Genomic DNA, 22628 nt, shown 5'->3' on the forward strand with positions numbered 1-22628 from the left:
CACACCTTGTCAACATTAGATGTGGCTGTGAAAGACATTTCAAACAATGGCTTTAAATAAAGCAGCAGTTCATTTTTCTTTTCTACAAAATTCCAGATCAGCATGTTCCCAGATGTCAACTATCACGCCCCTTTTCTCTTATGCCTCCTCTTGTTCTGTTTAGAGAAAAGCAGAAAATGGCTGATGTTTCTAAATCTGTCTCATAATCCAACATGGCAGCTCCTGCTTCAACAGAATTTCTGCATTGGAATCTGCAAGGAAAAAAAAATGGAGGGAGAAGGGTGCACCTCCTTAAAAATCACTTCCTGGTAGCTACACAGGTTTTCTCCTTGTATTTCTTGGGTCACACATTTGATTTGTAGCTATGCTTAGCTTCAGGAAAGTCTGAGAAAGTCTCCTCCTGTACAGGGAGTTCCAGCGTAGCTCACCCTCCGGTTTCCACTCTGTAAGTGAGAACACGGCTGGACCATGTAGGTGTGTGTGCTGCAGCTCCCTCCCTGCCGAGGAGCCGGCTCTGCAGTTCCTGAAAGTGGCCTTGCCGTGCATCCATAAAGTGGGCCAGTGGGAAACGGTTAGCAGAGATGGCATCAGTTTGGTGCTGAAAATGTAAGAGATGATTCTGCTTTCATTGGTCCCTCTAATCAACTTGGAATGCCTTCAGGCAGAATCTAAGCCTGTAGTACTCTGATATGGGAACAGTCTGACGGGAGCAAGGAGCTGATGACAAGTACTAGATGCTCTTTGCCAAAGACAGGCATGACTTTTTTTTTTAACTTTTTTTTTTCTTAATAATTTACTTAATTTTATGTGCATTAGTGTGAAGGTGTAACATCCCTTGGAATTGCCTTACAGACAGTTGTGAGCAGCCATGTGGGTGCTGGAAATTGAACCCGAGTCCTTTGGAGGAGCAGACAGTGCTCTTAACCACTGAGCCATTTCTCCAGACCCAACAGGCATTATTTTTAACTCCAGAATAAAGCAAGTGGTTTTTGTCTTGAAAAAGGAGGGAGACATTAGTAACTGAAATATCTTCAGAGTTGGAGATGCTTTTTATTCTTATTATACTAACCTGGAAATGCCCTCTGACCCAATGGGAGAAACAATTATCAAGGCATTTATAAAATACTGCATCAGAGAAATACTTAGAGTAGAGTCTAGACTTTTTTAAACAGAAAAATCTAGAGGGCAATAAAATGTCACATTACAAAAGTTAGGACATTCCCACTGCCTAACACCTCTGTGGCTAGATAGGTCCTAGGCCTAGGGGAGAACCCAGTATGATTATTCTGCTAAGTGGATAGAGTATTTTTTCCTCATTTTTATTGATTCTCTAGGGAGCTTCACAACATGTACCCCGATCAAGATCCCTTCCCAGTCCTTCTATGTCTGCCCCCACCCTGTGACCTCTCCCACAAAAGAAGTAAAAGATAAAAATGATTTTAAAAAATTAGCAGGATGTGGTGGCACACACCTGTAATTTCAGCACTCGGATAGGCAGATGCAGGCGGATTTCTGTAAGTTCAAGGCCAGCCTGGTCTACAATGACAAGGACACATAGAGAAATCCTGTCTCAAAAAAACAAAACAAAGAAACAAACAGTGCGCTTGTGTTATCAATATATTCTCTGGAGCATGGACAAGTTCTTAGTGGCCTGCCTCTTAAACAGAGCTGAGTTCTTCTGCTCCCAGGATAGAAGCCATCTATCCTGGAGAGGTTCCCTTCAGCACCTCTGCCACACTTCCTAAGAATTATCTCAGTGACTTCCTGTCTAGGTTGTTTTCTGGTGGTGATGGGTGCACAGCTGGGGGAGGGTGGGAGTTGCCACAGAAGCCTTCCATGTCTCTGCTCAGCTGTGCTTCGACTGTGATCGATACCACAGGGAACATGGCCTCCTTGTTCTTCACAGTCAGTGGGAGCATGGCTCATTGGCCTTCACTCATTATCTGGTGATAGCACAGACATTGAACATGGCCCCTCCTACAGCAGAACTACCCACCCAAACAGGGTCCTTGCGGACAGCCTGGACCACAGACGTCAACATGGCCTCAAGGTGGCGGTATAGGCCACCCACGTCAATATGGGCCTGGGCAGCAACAAGGCTTCAAACATCAACATGGCTTCAGGCTGCACCATAGACCGTGGGCATCTGCCTGGCCTTTGGAGGTAGCTTGGGTCATGGACATCAACACAGACCTTAGCTGCAGTAGGACCTCAGACCCAGATATGTTCCCTGGTGGCAGAATGGGCCCAGACATTACTATCTCTTCCATTGGCAGCTCAGGCCACACTGAAAATTATGGTCCATGAAGATTGACACAGCTCATGACGATAGCACACACCACCACAGACATCTGCCTGACCTTTGGTGATAACATTGGGTATAGACATTAATGCAGACCCCGGCTGCAGTAGGTCCTCAAACCCCTATTTGCCCCCCCCCCAGTGAGAACATGGCCCATAGACATTGACATGGCCTCAGTGGACATAGTCTTAAAGCAACCCACAATAACATATTGCTATTCCCATAGATCAGAGCATCAATCAAAACTAGAGATGTTTCTGCTTTCAGTAGATAACACAGACCTACCCCCACTTTCTCCCCACCAGCGAGCATGCACAAGATCCCAAATTCAATCCCCAGTACCACAAATACTACATTTAAATATAGAAAGCATTGCTTAAAATAAATAAAAGATATAATTTAAACTCATAATGCATAAAGAATGATGAGAATTGTTAATTGATATACCTGTAACCAGCACCTTTACACTTGTTTTACTAATTGGTCTTATTGTGAGGTAACTCAATGTCTAAGTTCTTCTAAGAATTCTTAGGTCTCCTCCCTTTTTATAGGTATAGAATATAAAAGTGATTAAATTCTTTTGGATGACTGAAGGCCACACATCCACATATGAACCTAGAACCATTCACTAAATTCGTGATGGCTATTCTTTTCAATGGTTCACATTCACCCTGCAGACTGACTGTGGTAGGCGGGCAGTTCACTCGGATGGGTATCCTTTCTGTCTGAGTGTGCAGCACAGTATGGTATTCGAGTATTATGTCTGCTCCAGGAGTTTGTGTCTAGGCAAGGTTCTTCCCAGAATTCCTTTGGTGTCCTGTCCATTCGTCTGGGGATGAGGCAGGGAAGTAGGCTGCCATGAGGTCTGATACTCACTCAGGCGTCGTTTCTGAGGAGAGCCGACCTGGTAAAGAAAGCAGGCTTGTCCCAAATAGTGTAAATGACCTCTTTTCTGTGTAAACATGGCTAAGTAGACCTATCAGCTTTACTCAATTGATGCTTGGTCTTTCTTTGAGTTTGAACTTGTTGATATTTATCACTAAAGTTAGATTCCACCTCACACTGGGTGAGAATAGTTTTAGAGACAAAGACTCACATTTTGCCAGTGAACAATAAATTGGTAGAAGCCAACAGAAGAGAAAGAGCAAAGCTGAGAATAGTCTAAGTACCTGGAATTTAAATATTATACTCTTTAAAACTCTTAGGTTGGGGCTGGGGAGATGGTTCATGGTTAAGAGCACTGGCAGTTCTTCCAGAGGATCCGGGTTCAATTCTCAGAACCCATATGGCAATTCACAACTGTCTGAAACTCCAGTTTGAGGGAATCTGACACCCTCACATAGACATACATGCAGGCAAAACACCAATGCACATAAAATAATTAAAATATAAAACTCTTAGGTTATTGAGAAGATTAAATTCAAAACCTCAAACTGAACAGGAGTAAAACACACATGTACCACATTAATGGAACTGAACTACAATAATTCTAGAAATGTTTCACTTTAAATATATTTATTAGGAAACAGAGAGGACTGAAAACAAATTAGTGCTCAACCCAAGAAGCTGGAAAAAGACTAGCAAGGCTAACTCAAACAAAATAGTAAGGGCAACTAGAAAGCAATCAGTGAAAGGAAGGACAGCACATAGGAGATCGGTGTTAGGAAATGCCCATTCCTCTTGGACAAATATCAGGCAAAATGAGAGGAGACACAAATAAGTAAGACACAACACTGGGGAGGTAGCCAGTTTTCAAGGTGGTCGTTGTGCAAGCAGTAGGTTCAAAGCTGGATCATCAGAACCCAAAAAAGACAGGCACCGTGACAGATGGTATGTGCTCACAATCCCAGTACTGGGGAGAGAGAGAGTGGAGAGTGCCTGGAGTTTGCTCTCCCACTAATCCAGCCTAATCAGAGAGTCTAGGGATGATGGGAGACCGCCTGTTGAAAGACAGGTGGATGTCACCTGAGAGCCATCCTCTACTCGGACACACGTATACATGTACACATGCGCCCCACAGCACAACAAAACAAGGAAATCTAGAAAAAGTGAAAATGAATACAGATATATGGGAAAATAATGTTATGAACGGTAATACATTCATTTCATGGAGCCCCTAAGAAGCCACATTGATTTCTGGACAAACATGAATGTAGGAATGAGACAGTAACAGTTAAAGAGACTGAAATGCAACCTTGAACTTTCCCTGAACACCACCCTCCATCCCCTTATGTCAGGCCCAGTATATATAAGAAGGCCTATCAAATTCTCAAGAAACAGATAACCTGTATTTTCTGTGGATGATAACATTATGAAAACAAAAAGCTGAGCAAGGTCTTTCATAAAGTAGCTCACATCTTCAAAATGAGATGACAGACACATAAGGCGGTGAAAGTTCCACTTTCTCCATAAACATAGGTAGAAAAATGCTACATGGAATATGAACAAATGGGCCAGAGAGACAGCTTTACTAGTGGGTAAAGGAAAGGCTCTTGCCACCAAGCCTGATGACTTGAGGTTGTCCTCTGTGCCCTGCGTAGTGGAATGAAAAAAAATAGACTCTTCAAGTGTTCACTGGTCTCTACACAGGTGACACAGTACATACATAGTCACAATCATACACAAATAAATACAAAAATGAATGTAAGAAAATTAAAATGTATGAATGAACCATATGTAATAAAGCATTAAAATTAATAAACCATGAATAAGGGTTACTCTAGAATGAAAACAATTCAATGACTAAAAAATCTGTGACTGTAATTTTACATGTTATCGTATTAATGTTTAGCCACATTAACAGACTAAATGAAAATAGATCACATACTTTCCTAAGTAAATTCTAAAAGTCATTTGTTCAATTCAGCATTTTATGATGAAAACAAATGAACCTCGCTCTACAGTCAGAAGGATGTTGCAGGTTACAAGAGCAGAAACACAAATTAAGCAGCAACGATGCTGGTTACACACAGAGAATGTTTTATACCAAAACAGATCATCAGAGAACTAAGTTCACATGCCTGGGCATGCCTAAGTTTCAGAGCAGAATCTGAACTCCGTAGCACGTCTACAAGCCATAATAACTCTACAGTGCGCCACCACCTACCAGGAAAGCTCGCTCCTATTTACACAGGTGTACACCTAACATCAAACACAGTTGTGAAGGTACCCAGGGACATTATTTATCTTGAGTAATCAAGATAAAAGAAAATGAACCAATCAGGTAAGAAAAGGGACTTTAGGTTTTGATTATGTGCCATGAACTCGTGGATTATGATTAACTCAGCCCTGCGTGCACCAAGTTAAGAAGAAAGAAGCCAACTGACCAGCAATGGTTGGGAAATCTTCAACTTCTAAATGAGTTAAGTCAGCTCTAAGATTGCCAGGCTGAGAGCTAGCTGCCCACCTTGCTACACAGTGAGCAGTTCTGCACACAAGGTGCCCCAGCGGACTGCGGACATTTTCATGAACACTTCGGCACTTCTCTTTCTAGATGCTCCCAGCACCCGCCCCTGCCCTTGTGCGTCACAGTACACATTCTAGCCGGTCATCTTCAAAGTTCCCTTCACCAAGCGATCTCCTATGACGTCAGCTTATGTGCTGGTCCACAGACAAAGGTGATCCATCTTTTTGCCCAAGTAAATTTTTGTTTGTTTGTTTTTGGAGAGCTGTTTTCAGGTAGCTCTGGTTGGGCTTGAACTTACTTCGTAGCCAAGGGATAGTCTTGAATTTCTGATTTTCCTGCTTAGACTTCCCAGGGCTGAGGTTACAGGCATGTACCACCAAATCAAGTTTTCGGAAGAGCTAGGGATCAAACCTAGGACTTTTGGCATGGTAGGCAACTATGCTAACGTCTAAGCCATATCCCAGGCACAGAGGTCTTTGTGTATTTATATTTATTTTTTAAAGAAATGCTTAACATCCTTTTTCTTTATTTCTTTCTTTCAGGAGAGCAAGGGGAGTATACTGTTTTTTTCAAGATAGACTCGGAGCAATTTTTAAAATGTGAAATAGGATTTAGAACTTTATTTTTGACTAGTGTGCACAGTAAGGAGAAGGGCCATCATTCTGTATTCCAAAAAAAAAAAAGTGCTTGTTTAAGAGCCACGGCTTTAGGCTTGAATCAAACATTGTTTGAATTCCAGCTGTGGATTTAAATGTCCTGGGCAGACATTGCTTTGTTTGTGCAGAGGACAGGCTCTGTCTGCAAGACTGATGACAGGAAGAAGTGAAAGCCTGCGCTTGAAGAGCTTGGCTTGGTGTTTCAGTGTACATGCAGATAAGGCTGTGGACACTATTGCTGTCATTCATTGCTTCACTTTCACATTGCAGGCTCTTAGGACAGCACTGCCCTACGCACACCAGCGACAATAAGGGACAAAGGAGCATTTCTAAGACAGTCCTGAACTGGGGACACACCCTGTGTTACACCTACCGCCTCTAGAACCGAAGGTTCTCAGCCTTCCTGACCCTGTGACCCTTTTATATGGTGCCTCATGTTGTGGTGACCGCTAACCATAAAATTATTTCCATTGCTACTCCATAACTGTGATTTTGCTACTATTATGAATCAGCATGTAAATACTTTTGGAGCTAGAGGGTCGCAACCTCCGGGTGGAAAGCTGCTGCTCTGTGGGAATACTGGACAGAGGGGATGAAAGTCAAGCATGTGGCCTTGCAACTCATCACAGGGAAGATTAATCAGATACCCAAGGACGCCTTTTGGACAGAAGTTACTCTTACAGTATTTGTAGTCTTGCAATTCAGGAAAATCTGTTGCATTATAGAGATTCAAGAGAGCCTAAACAACAGCCCTAGACCCAAGACGAGGAATCTGGGTGGGAGTTGCTGTCCATCCAATCAGAAATTAATCCACTTGTTTTGAATCTCAAACTTGAAATTCTGTTTTGTTTTGTTCTGGTTTTTTGGCAGCTGCTTGCTTATTAGGTCAAAGAATTGTGGGAGGGATGGGGTGGACTCCGAGCACCTTCTATTATTGGCCTGTTTCCTCACAGCCCATTAACTTTGCCTGGGTAAATATTAAGCAGGCTTTGCGTCCCTTGATGCTCCCGACTTCTCAATCTTTCTGAAACTGATCCTCCCATGTTTTAATACTTTGTTTTCCCTGCTAGCAATGAATGTCTCTCTTCAGTTTCCTCCTCTAAAAACAAACAAGCAAACAAACAAAAACAGGGTTCTGATGTGCCATCTCATGTCCACTTGAGACCACTCCCCAGTACCTATCCCCAGCTCACTCCTAGTTTGAGCTTCTGTTTTCCTCGCCCCTGAGCTTTAGCTCCAACCGAGCTTTCTTTCTCCTGAGCGCTAGAACGGTGCACTGTTGGCAGGGAGGTTGTTTGCTCCTACTGCAGTCCCAGTGCCTAGGACACCACCAGGCACATACAGCAAGTGCTCAATAACTGTTGTCACATTTTTGAGACAAACTTTCAAGCGTTTTCTTCCATTTATCCAGTGTACCCAGTAGAATAAACAGTGCTGACTGAATGTTCAGCGCATCACCTCATGTGCATATGTGCAAGTTCCCAGCCATCACAAAAGTAACTGAAGAACCAGCTGGATTCTGTCCCTGAAACCTCCTGCCTCTGCTCATACTCAGCTTCGCAGTGTCATCTGGTGTGGTTTTCTAAAGAAAAGTATGGCAAGTAGGTTGACTTGTTTGGTGACTAATACAGATGAGTTGAGGGCGGAGAACATTTAAATTAGGATCCTGGCTCTATGTCTCTGCTTGCAGGGAACAATTGTCCTTAATTATTATCAGCAGACGTCTCTGGTTTCCTCTAGTCGTGGAGAGCTCACAGTCCGGGCACTCCAATGCCCAACATGTCTGAGCTCCAGGATGGAGCTCTCTGCCTTCTCTGCTTTTCCAGGGCAGTCTGCCAAGTGGGTCCTGCTGTGGCTGTCACCCTTTCCAACACACCTCCCCTTGGACGGCCCAGGACTGCTGACCTGGAGTTGGACATGGACTGCTCTTGACTCTTCTCTGCTACGTCAGCAACGCCCACTGGAAGAGTGACCTTGTAGACTACAGATCCTTTGAAACCTCTCTTCTCCTGTTCCCTGTGAGAGCTTGGTTAAAACCATCAGCCCCACGACCTGAGTGCAAGCCTTTGCGAACCTTCTGCCAAGAGCTAGAGATCTCACTCACTGAAAGCCAGCATGGCAGCTGTGATCCCGGAGAACAAAGTCCTGAGCAGAAAATTTTCAGACTTTGGGCAGGTAAGCCTGGTGGGCTTCCACTGCGGGGAGAGAATTGGCTCCCCAAATGGGAAAGTAATCTGGAAAATGCTGGTATTTTCTAGTTTCCTAAGGCCACTAAGAAATATGAACTTATTAAGAGATGATGATAATTCCCAGGAACTCAACTGAAGAGACTGTCCTTAACAAGTAGAGGCACATCTGTCATTTGGGCATCTGAGCTGGTAACTCCATGGCTTCCTCTGTTAGCTGTTTTATCTTCTGTACCCTGAAATGAAAAGGCTGGTCCTTAATCATCTGGGGGTAGGAGTCCTACTGCAACTCTTCAGTGATATTTCTACAATCTTTTCTTCTGGGTATAGAAATGATAAGAGTATAAGAAACTTTCCTTCTTTAACTTCCAGGAGATGATCTTGCATGAAGAGATTTTAGGGGGACTTACTCAGATCCAAGGAGGGAGAGAATAAGCAGAGAGAAGGATGAAGAGGAGTTAGCCCTGGGAGTGAGCGTGCTTTGGGGCCTAGGCATTTGCTGTCCTCTCCAGGGAGCACTTGCAGAACATATTCTTTGCTACGATTTATGTTCTTGCCCCAGATTGGGGCATCATGGTTTGTACACTGAGACTCAGACCCTGGAGGTGACGTGAGTGTGCAGGCAGCTGCTCTATGCAGTCCTAGGAAAGCCACAGTCTCTGGAGAGCTGGGAGGTTCAGGACATCAGGAAAGAGGAGATGTCAGAGTCAAATGTGTACTTGGCAGCATGTCATGGACTAGGAGAGATGAGATGCTCTTTCAATCAGTTCCTCTGGCAGGACTGAGGAGTGCTGAGGAGTGCCTGGAGCTAGAGACCCCAGTGTATGAATGGCAGGAACAGCTAGGTAGACTGTAAAGTCTGGAGGCGGCAGCATGTCCTAGACTAGGAGGGCTGCCTTTCTGAGCCCTTCCCCTGACAGGATTGAGGGGCTGAGGGGCACATGGTGTCAGAGACTTGCTGTTGAAGAAGGATGGTATGAGAGGCAGGCATGTCAGTCCATAGATCCTGGCTCTACCCTATTCTAGGCTCCTACGATGCTGGCAGCTTAGCCCCTTGGCAATCTGGGGAGTCTAAGCCAGTTATCTAGGGGTCTCCCAGATTAGGGGAGGGTCTTGCAGCTTTGTTTATAAAACACTTAGGTGTTTCTGAATCCATGGATTGTCTCTACTAATAATAACAGGGACACTCTAAGAAGGGCTCAGCCTCAGCCTCAAAAGCAGAGCATTTTCCTTTGAAAAATAAAAATTCACTCCCATCCCACATGTTCTAGGGTTAAGATGAAAATTAAACAATGCCTATAAATCTCTTTTACAGTTTCTAGAACATTTGAAACTGTCAATGTGCATTTGGCCAAAGCTAATTTGTTTGTTCAACGGAATGTGTCTTGAAGAGCAGGAAAGACAAACAGCGAGGCAGATGCTGTGCCTGGTGTAGCTTACTCATGGGAAATCCAACACACACATGCACACACACACACACACACACACACACACACACACACACACACACTTAAGCTATGTATTGAGAATTCACTTGGCTGAAATGAGAAGGTTGTTTAGTGACTGTAAAATTGAGGGGGGGTGCTAGAATAGGTTAGCATTTAGAGTGTCTTTTATTTCTATCTGTCTGCAGAAGAAACAAATTTATGTGTTCTTATATTGTTAAATTATATCTATTTATGTGTGTGAGGAGGTGGGGTATGTGCCATGGCGTGTGTAGAGGTCAGAGGGCAACTTGGAAAGTCATCTCTCTCCTTTCACAGAGTGGGTCCTGAGAATTGAATCCAAGTTTTCAGGCTTTATTTGCTGAGGTATCTTGCCAGGCCTGTTTGCATTGCCTTAGAACTTTTCACCCAGATAGATAGCATATGTATGATTTAATTCTAAAGAGAGGGATACTTAAGAAAGGAGCCACCATTTGTTGAAGGCATATAACATGTCAAAGTTGTACTCATATAACAAGCATAACCAGCCTGTGGGATTTAGCACCTTCACTCACCCAATAGATGCAGAAGCACCTACTATGTGCTGGTCAAACCTACTGTGTGCCAGTAACAATAATGTTTTTCTTTTCCTGGTGAAACTACTTTAGTTCAGAAGATAAATGATAAAGGAAGTAATAGAATAAAAGGATACTGTAGTTTCTTTTAGAGACAAGTGCTGTAAAGAAAACTTAAGCAGAATTGAGAGATCAGCGAGGAGTTCCGAGATAACCAACAGGAGAGACAGAGCAGCCAGTGCTGAAATCCAGTTTGCTTCCCACAACTGAGCAAGCTCATTGCTTTACTGTAACACCTCCTCCTGTGGGAAAATGCTGAAATGTGGAGACGTATTTCTTCACCCTGCCCTGCAGAGACAGGTGGCTCAGGACGCTAGCATCACGTGTTCTGATAGTTCATTGGTGCAGATGCACGCTTGGGAGTTGTGCACGTAGGAATGCCTCCTGTAAGCCCCAGATCAGCAGCGTTGGCACCAGAACATCCTTGAAAGAGCATATTGCTTGTAAATGTGAAATGTGTAGTTATTTCCAGAGGTAACAGAAGGCATTTGTGTTCGCTGCATGGCTAAAGAGAACAGTCTGTGTTTATTGCTGAATGCATTGCTCAGTGATCAAAGTTCCTCATTCTCTGGCTGCTAGTTCTTTCCCTGGCTTTGTTTCCCCCTACACAGTTTTGGAGCTACTTTTTCATCTAAGTCAAACCACATGCCTGTTAGAATCAAGTAAGATATAAAAATGCCTTATAAAGAAGATTTGCTCAAGGGCAGGGAGTGGCTAGGTGAACCTGGAATTCAGATCCACTGTGGCCCACTCCTCTCACAAACTTTGAGCTTCCTTTCATGTAAAGTCATTTATGCTTTGAAAAGAAGGCGCTACCACTGGGAAGTGGTGTGAATCTGTCACTAGGAAGCAGAGTGATACTGTTGAGAAATCTGAACCTGGGTTCAAGCCCAGGCTTTGTCACGCATTAGCTGAACTGTCTGGGACGAGCCACATAACCTTGTTAGCTCTGTGTCTTCATTTTCTAAAAAAGCAGCACCTTCCTCACAGCCATTGTGAGGACTGAACGGTCTCTTTCATGTAAACTCTGAAGAGACTGGTAGCTGCTGCTAATGTTAAAATGTATTGAGCATGAAAGAACCTGGTTTGGTTCCTGTAAATAAGTGGATTCCCATTCACAGGCAGACTGGAGTACTGTCACTTGTACTAGGGCCATACTATGTTGTAAGTGTGAAATTGCGGACAGTTGTGGGGAAAGTTATAATTTAAGAGCCATGACTTAGTATATATTTATTATCAGTGGTTTTGAAAATTTCCATGGTTGATAGTCATTAAAAATGACTTTCATGATGAAGGACATGGAAAAAGCCCTGTTAAAGATAGGGTCATTGTGGAACACTCAGAGTTAGAGTCATGTGATGGCAATGGGAACAGCAGAAAATGGCCTCGCTCTTAAGAATCATTTCTCAAGATGACACTGGACCTGGTGCTTGCTGGACATGCTCAGGAGAGAGCTGGTACAGGGCACTGCCTGGGTTTCTCTTACAGGAATCTTCAACTCTGAAGTGCTCTAGTTTAAGGCAGCCTGTGCTGATATGTACTAGAAATGCCTCGCTTTTTGTGGAGGTCAACAAGAGAGAAGCAAACTAGAAACATGAAAGGATTTTGTTGTATCAAGGAAACCAGAAAGGACTGAGAGCTCAGTGTTCTCTACTGGGAAAGGAGAGTGAAGTCAGGCTCATCTGTGAGTGTCTGGCAGGGTTTACAGGAGAGAGAAAAGAAGATAGAGAGAGTGAGAGCGAGAGCATGAGAGAGAGAGAGAAAGGGAGAGGGAGAGAGAGTAAGAGGCAGGCTGAGAGACAGAGACACACACAGAGAAAAAGCCTGATTTGTGTGAAAGAGATAGAGACACAGAGAGACAGAGACAGAGATACAGAAAGAGTGTTCACGTGTATACAGTTGTCCAAGTGTGCATGCGCCAGAGGACAACTTTGAGAGTCATTTCTTGGGCACCTTCTATCATACTTATCAAGATGGCTGTCTCACTGGTCTGGAACTTGCCACACAGCTAGCCTGAATTTCCAGGGAGCTCCAAAGAACCACCTGGCTCTGTCTCGCCTGTCTTGGGATTTAAAAATCACATGCCTGAGCAATCTCTATAGTTCAGCCTGAATAGTGCCATCAGTGAAAGGGGGGACTTGGTGCACAATGAGACCTATTTCCTGGCTTGATTTCAGCGTTAAATGAGATTGTCCAAATCAAGTGCTGGCATGGAACATTAAAATCTTTAAAAAATGACACAGTTATTTGTTTTAAAATATTTATTTATTTATTGTATGTGCATACCTGTGTGCCCGAGTGCATGCATGCAGGAGCCTATGAGGGTCATTGGAGTCCTGGAATTGGACTCACAGATGGTTGTGAGCCACCTGTAGGTATTAGGAATTGAACCCAGGTTCTTTGCAAGAGCAGCAGGTGCTCTTAGCACCGGGCCACCTCTCCAGCCTCAACGCATCATTGTTCTTCAGAAGACAGATCATGACATCATCCACACAGGGACACATAACAGGACAACCCTCTAATTTATTTGAAGCATCATCCTATAATCCCATTTTCTGATGAATTTGGTCCTTCCAATTTCATATAACATCCTGGAAAAAAATCTGAATCTCTGAAGTTACAAATTTTTGTCCTAAGAGACACCAGTGTTCCCAAACTTATTTTTCTGAATCCCTGACGAGACTCTCCCCACTACTGCCTTCCGTCCCTGCGATGATGGATTACCCACACCATTACCTTAATTAACTTGTTTAGAAGAGAGCAATTGTCCTCCCCATTTTCTCCTCCTTTTTAGGGATGTGCTGTGTGGGGACGGGTACATGCAGAATATTGTATATTATTTTAAAACGTAAGAAAATGTCTTTTCAAACTTTGGAATGCTTAGTTTGTTCCCTCACTGAAGGATCCCATCGTGTGATAGCTGAGTTCCCTTCCATCTCTTTTTGTGACTCGTTTAGGCAATGAGCTAGATCCCTGCATAGGGGACAACTTGATGCTCCATGCCAAAACCCCAAAGGCCATCGACATACGTGCATTTCCACCGTTTTACATAAAACCCGAATATTTTATCTAAACTTACATTTACTCTTTGTTTTAACACTTGGATATTATTTGGCCAGGGGTGATTCTTACTATTTTGTAGGTGAGGAAGCGAGGCTAAGTAATATTCTCAAAATGGTTCCAAAAGGGTTCCAAAAGGTTTCAAAAAGGGAAAACAGATGAGAGGGGAGAACAGCTAGGTCTTGGATCAAAAGTGTTTATGTCTATGCTTAATGTTTATTTTCCACATTGTGTTTACTGATGTGTGTTTTTTTTTTTTTAAGATTTTTTTCCACCATTTGATCTTTGTCTAAGACTCTCCTGGCCTGTTGTATATGTGTCTGCTAGTCAGAAATTTGGCTCTGAAAGGATGGACGCATTTACCATAATTCAGATTTACATGTCTGGAAGATACTAGATATGGTCTTGAACTAGATAGGTGCTCGTTAAAAGAGTGATTATTGCCTAGTGATATCAAAGAGTCATGCAGGATTCTAAAAACTGAAAGCCAACCGAGGAGTGACATTCAGTCTGTCACTGTCCTCTACTTATGTACCTCCAGTTACACTGCCCTCTGTGTTCTTGTAGCTCACTGTGTTCCAAAGCTTGATGAGAAGAAAAAGTTTATGCTTACCCATTCTTTGGTGGTTTTAAGGGAATGGGTGCTAAGCTGTGAAAAACATTTTAACCAAGTGATCTAATTATGTAGGAAACAAGTTATATCGAAGACAACTCCAATCAAAATGGTGCTGTATCACTGATATTCTCACTCAAGGAAGAAGTTGGTGCCCTAGCCAAGGTCCTGCGCTTATTTGAGGTAAGCACTGTATTTTTGTGTATCTTGGGTAATCATATACTCAGATTCTTGGTATTTAAATTTTTTTAATTTCTTTTTTGTTTATTATTATTATTTATTTTTATTTTTATTAATTACAGTTTATTCACTTTGTATCCCCCCTGTATCTCCCTCCATCCTCCCCTCCAACCTTCCCTCTTTCTCATCCATGTCCCTCTCCCCATCCACTGAAAAGGGAGGTCCTCCCCCTCTTCCCTCTGATCCTAGTCTATCAGGTATCATTAGGAGTGGATGCATTGTCTTCTTCTGTGGCCTGATAAGGCTGCTCCCCCCTCAGGGGGAGGTGATCAAAAAGCAGGCCAATCAGTTCATGTCAGAGACAGTCCTTGTCCCCATTACTATGGAGGCCACTTGGATACTGAACTGCCATAGGCTACCTCTGTGCAGGGGTTCCAGGCCATCTCCATGAGCAGTCCTTGGCTGGAGTATCAGTTTCAGAAAAGACCCCTGTGCCCACACTTTTTGGATCTGTTGCTGTCGTTGTGGAGCTCCTGTCCTCTCCAGGTCTTACTATCTGCCACTTCTTTCATAAGATTCCCTGTACTCTGCTCAAAGTTTGGCTATGAGTCTTCGTATCTGCCTCAATACACTGGAGGGTAGAGCCTTTCAGAGGTCCTCCGTATTAGGCTTCTGTCCTGTTCTCTATTTTCTCCCTCCTCTGATGTCCATCCTCTTTGCCTTTCTGAATGGGGATTGAGCATCTTAGCCAGACTCCTCTTTCTCATTAGTTCTTTGAGAACTTTGTATAAAGTATTTTGATCATATTCACCCTTCTTCTAGATTTCTCCCAGATTTGTTTCCCATTCCGTACCCTTGCCACCCAACTTCGTTGACCTACCAGGGCCACACCCTTAGAGAAGAATACCCAGCTCTCCCTCTTCCACCAACAACCGTGTGCGAAGAGCTCCTCAGCTAAGGGTCTACCTCCCCTTTCTATGCTGTCATTGTGTCTGGCTTGAGCGTGTTCAGGTCTTGTGCATGCTATCACAGCTGTTTTGAATTCACATGCATAACTGCATTGCTACGTCTGGAAAGCGCTGTTCTGTTTTAGTCTGTTCTTTATCTTTGGCTCTTCTCATCTTCCCATTCCTTCTGCAATGATTCCTGCGCTGTGGAAGGAGTGGTGTAATACAGATCCCTCTTGTAAGCTGAGTGTTCTTGTCTCTTATTCTCTGCATCTTGACTAGCTGTGGGTCTCTGTTAATCACCGTCTCACACAAAACAGAAGCTTCTCTGATGAGAGAGTTGAGAGGTTCACTGATCTGTGGGTGTAACAATGGTAAGTTATTAGGAGTTACTTTAGTATTACGCCAGTTTTGCTGAATAACAGGAGTAAGTGTCCACCCTCCAGGGCCTATGGCTCGCTGACAGACCATCACCAACACAGCCAGATGTTTGTCTTCTGGGTGGCTACCAATCCAAGCAATAAATAATGAAGACCAGCCATTATCGGGAACAAAGGACATTAAATACAAGTTAACAAAATACCAATGACAATGGCTTGGTGCTGGGTATGAAATCTGGAGTTTCGCAGGAAAGGGCTCCAGTACTCAGGGACACCTTCAGCCCTTTCAACCCTATTTTGGACATCTGACATTGCTCTAGGAAATGTAGTGTATTTAAAAAGTAATACCTGATTTTCTAAAGTGGTAGTGGTAGTTGGGGGCAGATGAACGTCCAAGAGCGAGTAGAGGGAGTGGAGAGAAAAAATGTTTTCTGGAAGACAAACTGATCCTGAAAAGGGCGCGTCTATAAAATCCTCCAGGGTACCTACTTAGCCTTTGTGTTAGGGAGTCACGTGCTCTTCCTGAGCAGTTGTCCCTTGGGACTGAGGCAGAGTTAATGGATTAAATAATAATAAATGAAGAGGCTGTTTACAATCTAGTTATCAAAGCACAAAAATGAATTAGCAGAACTAGATGATGTGCCCCTGGTGCACACATGCGCTGATGAGTGCGTGTGTGTGGGGGGGGGTGTGTGCACTCTGGGTAGATTCTTTGGTGCATTATCCAAACCTCTGCTCCTTGGAGGCCTCACTGTACCCACCCTGCAGAGGAGGACAGGGAGTTCAATGTGCTCGTCGGTTGGTGGAAGGTTGTTGTTAGTTTATACTGATGTTTTTTTCTCCCCAGCTACCTTCCGCGGTTATCATGAAAACTCCCCATCCCGGAATACCTTTTATGTGCTTGTTAAGAGTCTGAGAAAAGCTCAGAGTTAAATTGTAGTCACACAAAGTAGTGAGTTAAGGGAGAAAGCAAATTCTTGTACCCATGACACCACACATACAAGTCAGGCATAACAGGTTCTTGATTTGATATTCATGAAATTCAGGGGTGTAAGCCATTCTTTTATTGTATGGTTGACGGAGAGGGGCCAAGTAACCCAATCAAGATCATACAGGAAATGTGCAGGTGGAGGTGGATTTGAACCCTGGATCTCAGGCTTCTAAGCCCATGATCTCTCTGCGACACCCACAGGTCTGCCAAGCAAAGTAAGTTTGGAGGATAAGGGAGAGGGGGAAGGTGCTGAGGTCACAGCACATTTACGTGTTTGTATCTTTTATTACACCTTTGTGCTGTGACAAAGTTTTTGGATATTAAAAGTGAAATTAAAAGGAGTAAATGACAAAGCAAATGAAAGAATCTCCATTGTACATCAAGGCAATATTTTCTTTAAAAAACATTCCGGAAAATTCTATATTGTTAGAAGAGAATTCCAGCAAGTCATTTTGTATCTGGATTTTCGAGAACTGCAGTGCACAAGACACACAAAGGACTGGGAAGGCTGTGGTGGAAGACCTGGGCCCCATTGTCACACTTCGTATTTCTTAAACGCTTTTGACCATGGTTCTTTCCTTAGTGAAGACTTATTATCTCCTAGGTTTCAGCATTTTGTTAAAAGTACCGTGGCTTAGGCTTTGAGCTTTAAACTATCAGCAATAGCATGTGCTGTGTGAAAGACTTTTCCTGGGGAAACACAACACTCATATACAACACAAGTCTACAGAGCCCACAACAGGCTAAAACAATGATTGCAACGAAGTCCAAGCTAGTGGACCAATGAGTTTTTACTGGGGTCTCTGCAAGAAGAATGGGTGAGCTGTTACTTACAGACACAGGAAAGCAGAGGTGAGAAAGAAAGAAAGAAAGAAAGAAAGAAAGAAAGAAAGAAAGAAAGAAAGAAAGAAGCAAGCAGTTGCCTCACCAAGCAAGAAGCCCTCTGTGCAACCCCACATCACAGTTCTGGAAAGCTACAACCCTGGAGCTCTCTCACAATTTGCAGGCAATTCACAAGTCCAAGAGTTTAGTCTCTTTGCAGCTCAGCAGGTTGAAGCACCTTGTGGAGCTCCTTCCTGGGTACTTGTTTACTGGTCCTATAAACCTGAAGGGGACCTTTGAGAATCTTTTGAGTTTTCACTTTCCCAGACATGTGACCCTTTGTTTAATTCCCAAGTCTCAGGAGCTGGCCTTATAGATCTCAACTGGTAACTACATCAGAATGCACAACAATGGAACCAATGTACATAAAAGAAACAGAGTTTATCGTGTTGGTGTATGTTTGTTGAGTGATAGTTATGAATGAAGTAGATGTTCTGGTAACTTATTGTGTGAAGAGGAGCATGCTCAGACCTCTGCTTATGACCTGTGAATGCCACTGTCCTAGCACATTGTTCTCACTCTCAGCTCTCCATGCATCTATTTAAACATTTTCCACAGTACTCTTTAGCCCCTCCTAACTCATACCCTATGTTTCTTTAGGAAAACAGCCTTTCTTACAAGACACTTAGTAGTGAATCATAAAATCAGAAGCAGTCTCCTTGGGGGAAGGTGCAAAGAAATTCTTTCTTTCTCTTTACCTGCCCATGGATTCCCAGAGAAGGGAACAGGCAAAGAAACAACCACAAAGCTCTGATTCTGAGGCTATCTCAGACATTCCGGAAGCCTCAAGTAGACTGTTCCACTGGTGGAGGTAAAGGGATGCAGGACAAGCGAGCTGCCCACACTGAACACCCACAGCCAGATATTGCTTCCAATTTTTACTCCGCTTTTATGGATATGATTGATCTTTTAGGAACAATTGGAACTGCCTACATTTGTTACATCATTTTCCGTGCCCTACCACTGCCCGGGGACACACTCTTCCCATTCATCCATTGTTTAGTGCCCTCAAGCTCACTCACTACTATCTTTGGAGTTAGATACTATTGTTAGGTCCTATATAGATGATGGAGACAGTGAGGTGAGCTACGTAGCCATCCTCTGTATCTAGAATGTAGACCCTTTGTTAGGAGGTAAGTAAAATGGAGTTATTGTTGATATCTTGCATTATAAAACCTGTAGTCACTGCTTTATAGGATTTCATTAGATGATTGTGCTACAATCCATTTAACTATTTCCCTACTTAGGGTTTTTAGTTAACTTCCAAATCTTAGTGAAAGATTTTGTGAAAAAAATTTCCTATGTTAGATTTCCAGTTTCATAAAAAAAAAATGGGGTCATGGTATATAAACTGTTTGGTAGTTATTCCCAAAGCAAGGACCTGGGACTGTCTCACTGTCCTTCTCCTCCTCCTCCTCCTCTTCCTCCTCCTCTTCTCCTTCCTCTTCCCCTCCCTTCCCCATTTTCCACATCCTCTCCTATTCCCTCTTTGTTTTACTTTTTATTGGGATAATGTCTATCTAGATAGCCTTAGCTGTCCTAGAACTCACTATGTGGATGATGCTGGCCTCAAACTCACAGAGATCCTCCTGCTTCTGCTTCCCTAGTGTGCCAGCACTTCTGGAGAGCTTCTTAAAGAAAGTGGCTACTTCCAGGGATGTCCTGTGGATGGGGGTTCAGTACCCTTAAAGTGTGGTTTGTCTTCTGGTATTTATTCAACCCTGTGCACATACTTCTTCTGTCTTTGTACCTTCTCAAAATACATGTTCTCATCTTGGTTCTGGGCTTTACTATATTCTTTTCTCTGCTTTCGGCCACAAAAGTAAACTTTCTTGCCATTATTTTTTTTAAATTTCACAAAATATATTTTGATCATGTTTTCCTCTCCCCTAATTTCTCTCAGATCCTCCTCACTTTTCTCTGTACAACACAGACCTTGGTTGTCTCTTAAATTTTAACAGAGGTAAACAACAGGGAGGGATTACACATTCTCTTTCTTCCTGAGCCAAGAAACATGACTTTGCTTTGTGCTTTGTTTAGAAAATGAGCTCTGTTTGCCTAGGAAAGCAGTCCCTCCCCGGACTTGTCTCTCATCCACCTCTTCTCTACCCAGGGCTCTCGTGTGGGCTTACTTGGGTGACACGTTCTCTGGAACTGAAGCTATGACTAGTGGTAACGTCTGGGGCCTCAGGGGTCATAGAGAAAAATCAGCAGGAAGAGAGCCTGAGTCAGGTTCCTTATTCTCTTCCTGTGCCAGAGATTCTGATTCTTTTGTGTTTGACATAATATTAATGATAATGAAAAAATTGACATTTTAAGAGTGCTTTCTGTGTTCCTGGAAGAAAAGGCACTGTTTACAAATGAACAATGACTGTCCCACTGGAAAATGTGCTTTCTCCACCTATTCTTCACAGCAAGGCATTTTCATCTTTCATTTTCTTGTTTTCCTTAATTCTAGCAAAGACCAAAGGGAAGAGCACTAACCTATAAAATGGCATTTGAAAGTGGAAGCTGTCACATTGTAATGGCATTTGCTCTTTTCAGTGTTGCACCACGTATGACTGGGCATGCATTGCCTCTACCACAAAATGGCTGAACTTCATCTTCATTTAAAATTTTAGAGCTATTCAAGTTATGGGATCTGTGGGACAAATTTTGTCCATTTAAATGTTGGTATCTGTTTAATCATGAATGCGTGATGTATCCCAGTTTTCTACTTAATGAAAAATGGCATGGCTGTACCAGTGGAATCAGTTTTAGTGGATAGCACATAACTTGTGAAACATTTTTAAAATTTGGGAGCCAACTTAAATGATTCTACGTGTTTGCGTGTGTATGTGTGTTAGTCATTCTATTACTGTGAAGGGACAATGTGACCAATGCAATTCTTATAAAAGAAAGCATTTAATTAGAGGGTTGTTTATAGTTTCAGAGGTTTAGTCTCATACTATCATGGCAGGGAGCAGGGCAGCCTGCGTTGGAGTAGTAGCTGAGAGCTACATCCTGATCTGCAGGCCAAGAGAGAGAACCTGGACCTGATCTGGGCTTTTGAAATATCAAAGCCCACTTCCTGTGACATACTTCCTCCAAGAAAGCCACACCCACTCCAGTAGAGCCACACCTCCTAATCCTTCCAATCCTTTAAAACAGTTCCATTCCCTGATGACTAAAGATTCAAATATATGAGCCAGTGAGGCTGTTCTTGTCCAAACCACCACAGTATGTTAAGAACCTTGTGAGTTAAACTATCACCATCTAAAAACATTAAAGTTGAGGAGAAGCTGTAGTAAGCAGCCCTTGCTTTTGTATTTTTATGACATTTATAAAGCAGGTCACAGCTCTTTATGTGAATGTGAAAACAGGTGTTCTGATTTGTCAGAAAGCATCTTTGTTGGGGGAAACTTTAAAATGATTACAAGCTGACTTCTTTATTTTGGAGTTCAGTGTGCTTTATCAGATTTCATGAGTAAAAAAATTTACATTTTAGTCAATTTCTGCTTCTGAACAAATTTAAAGCACAAACATTTCGAAAGACTTGTCAATAATAGAAATAGACCAATAACCAAGACACTTTCATTTCTCCAAAAGAGAATCCAGAGGTAAATGAGACATTTGAGCTCTGCCATTTTGAAATCAGTATTGTTTTAGGGAATTAATTTAGGTAAAAGACACCACTGGCTTTGTGCTTGTCCATGTTTTGGTGATCCTTCACCTGACCCTTCAGATGACAAAAGAAACCAGAGAAGCCCGTGAAACTTGGCTGAGGGGTTCTTTGGACACACAGAGGAAGGAATATCTGATACTCAGATATTCCTCAGATATACACAGAGAACAATAAGGCACAAGTTTCCATTTTCTGAGAATGTAGTGCAGGACCATCCCTGAAGAATGCCCAGATTGTTCTCACTTTCTGTTTTCCTGCATCCTCTGAGACTGCTTTAAATGTGTGTGTGTGCAAACAATTAAAATTCAACAAGAATAATATTATCTTGAAAAAATAATACACAACAGAATACCAATCTATAAACAAGTATTACTGATCAGGAGAAGTAGATTTGCCATAAAAAAAAAAAAGTCAGGAATCACAAAAGAAGAAAAAGTGACTAAGAACCTCAGAAAAAGATTACTAGTTTTATTAGCAATTGCGTAAAAGGTTGAATAGTTAATTATAAGCTATTTTTACATGTCAGGTAAAAACAAAGCAAAACACTGGGAACCCTGATAGTTGGTACTGGTGAAGAATATAGGTTTGCTCCTGGAAAGCAAAACAGATGCGTATAGACCTTTTTGAGAGCAGTGGGGTATAAGACACATGCAGAAACTTCAAAGGGTGAATACTTTCTGGTTCAGCAATGAGGCCCCAAGGCATTTATGCTAGGAAATCAGATAAGTAATCAGGGAAAAGCATGTAGTTAATGTCAGCCATTGTTTCTAGCGGCAAAACATATGAGGAAACTCACATGCCAGGCACTAAAACACTGGTTGCAGAAATCAAGGCTCATCCAGATCAGATGCTCTGGTGAGTGCTGAGAGATGGGAGGATGGGTTAGCAAATGGGCTCAGAGGGTGAAGGGGTTTGCATCAAAGCCTGATGCTTGTTTATCTCTGGGATCCACAAGATAGAGAGAGGGCACTGACTCTTGCAAGTTAGACTTTTACCTCACACTCACTCTATGGCAACTATGCTCATGTGTGCTTACACACACACACCACAAATAAGTAAATATTTAATAAATGGTATGATGAGAGCAGATATGGTAGGGGTGGCTAATGTCCAATAAGACATGGCTGCTTAGTGTCCAAGTAGATTCCATAGTAATGGGAACAGGGACTGCCTCTGACATAATCTGATTGGCCTGCTCTTTGATCACCTCCCCCTGAGAGGGGAGCAGCCTTACCAGGCCACAGAAGATGACAATGCAGCCATCCCTGATGTGATCTGATAGACTAAGATCAGAAGGAAGGA

General features: G+C 42.8%; 1 protein-coding gene across 1 annotated transcript in view; it reads left to right on the forward strand.

Moving 5' to 3' along the window:
* Positions 1 to 8114: 8114 nt before the first annotated feature.
* Positions 8115 to 22628, forward strand: part of Pah (phenylalanine hydroxylase) — a 69564-nt gene continuing 55050 nt past the window's right edge. The window contains exons 1-2 of the mRNA XM_060377860.1: positions 8115 to 8539; positions 14358 to 14465. Of these exons, the coding sequence (XP_060233843.1) occupies positions 8480 to 8539; positions 14358 to 14465 (168 nt within the window). The 5' untranslated portion in view covers positions 8115 to 8479. The remainder of the gene's footprint in view (positions 8540 to 14357; positions 14466 to 22628) is intronic.

This window comes from Meriones unguiculatus, chromosome 2 (genome assembly GCF_030254825.1).
Source record: "Meriones unguiculatus strain TT.TT164.6M chromosome 2, Bangor_MerUng_6.1, whole genome shotgun sequence".
Classification (NCBI taxonomy): domain Eukaryota; kingdom Metazoa; phylum Chordata; class Mammalia; order Rodentia; family Muridae; genus Meriones; species Meriones unguiculatus.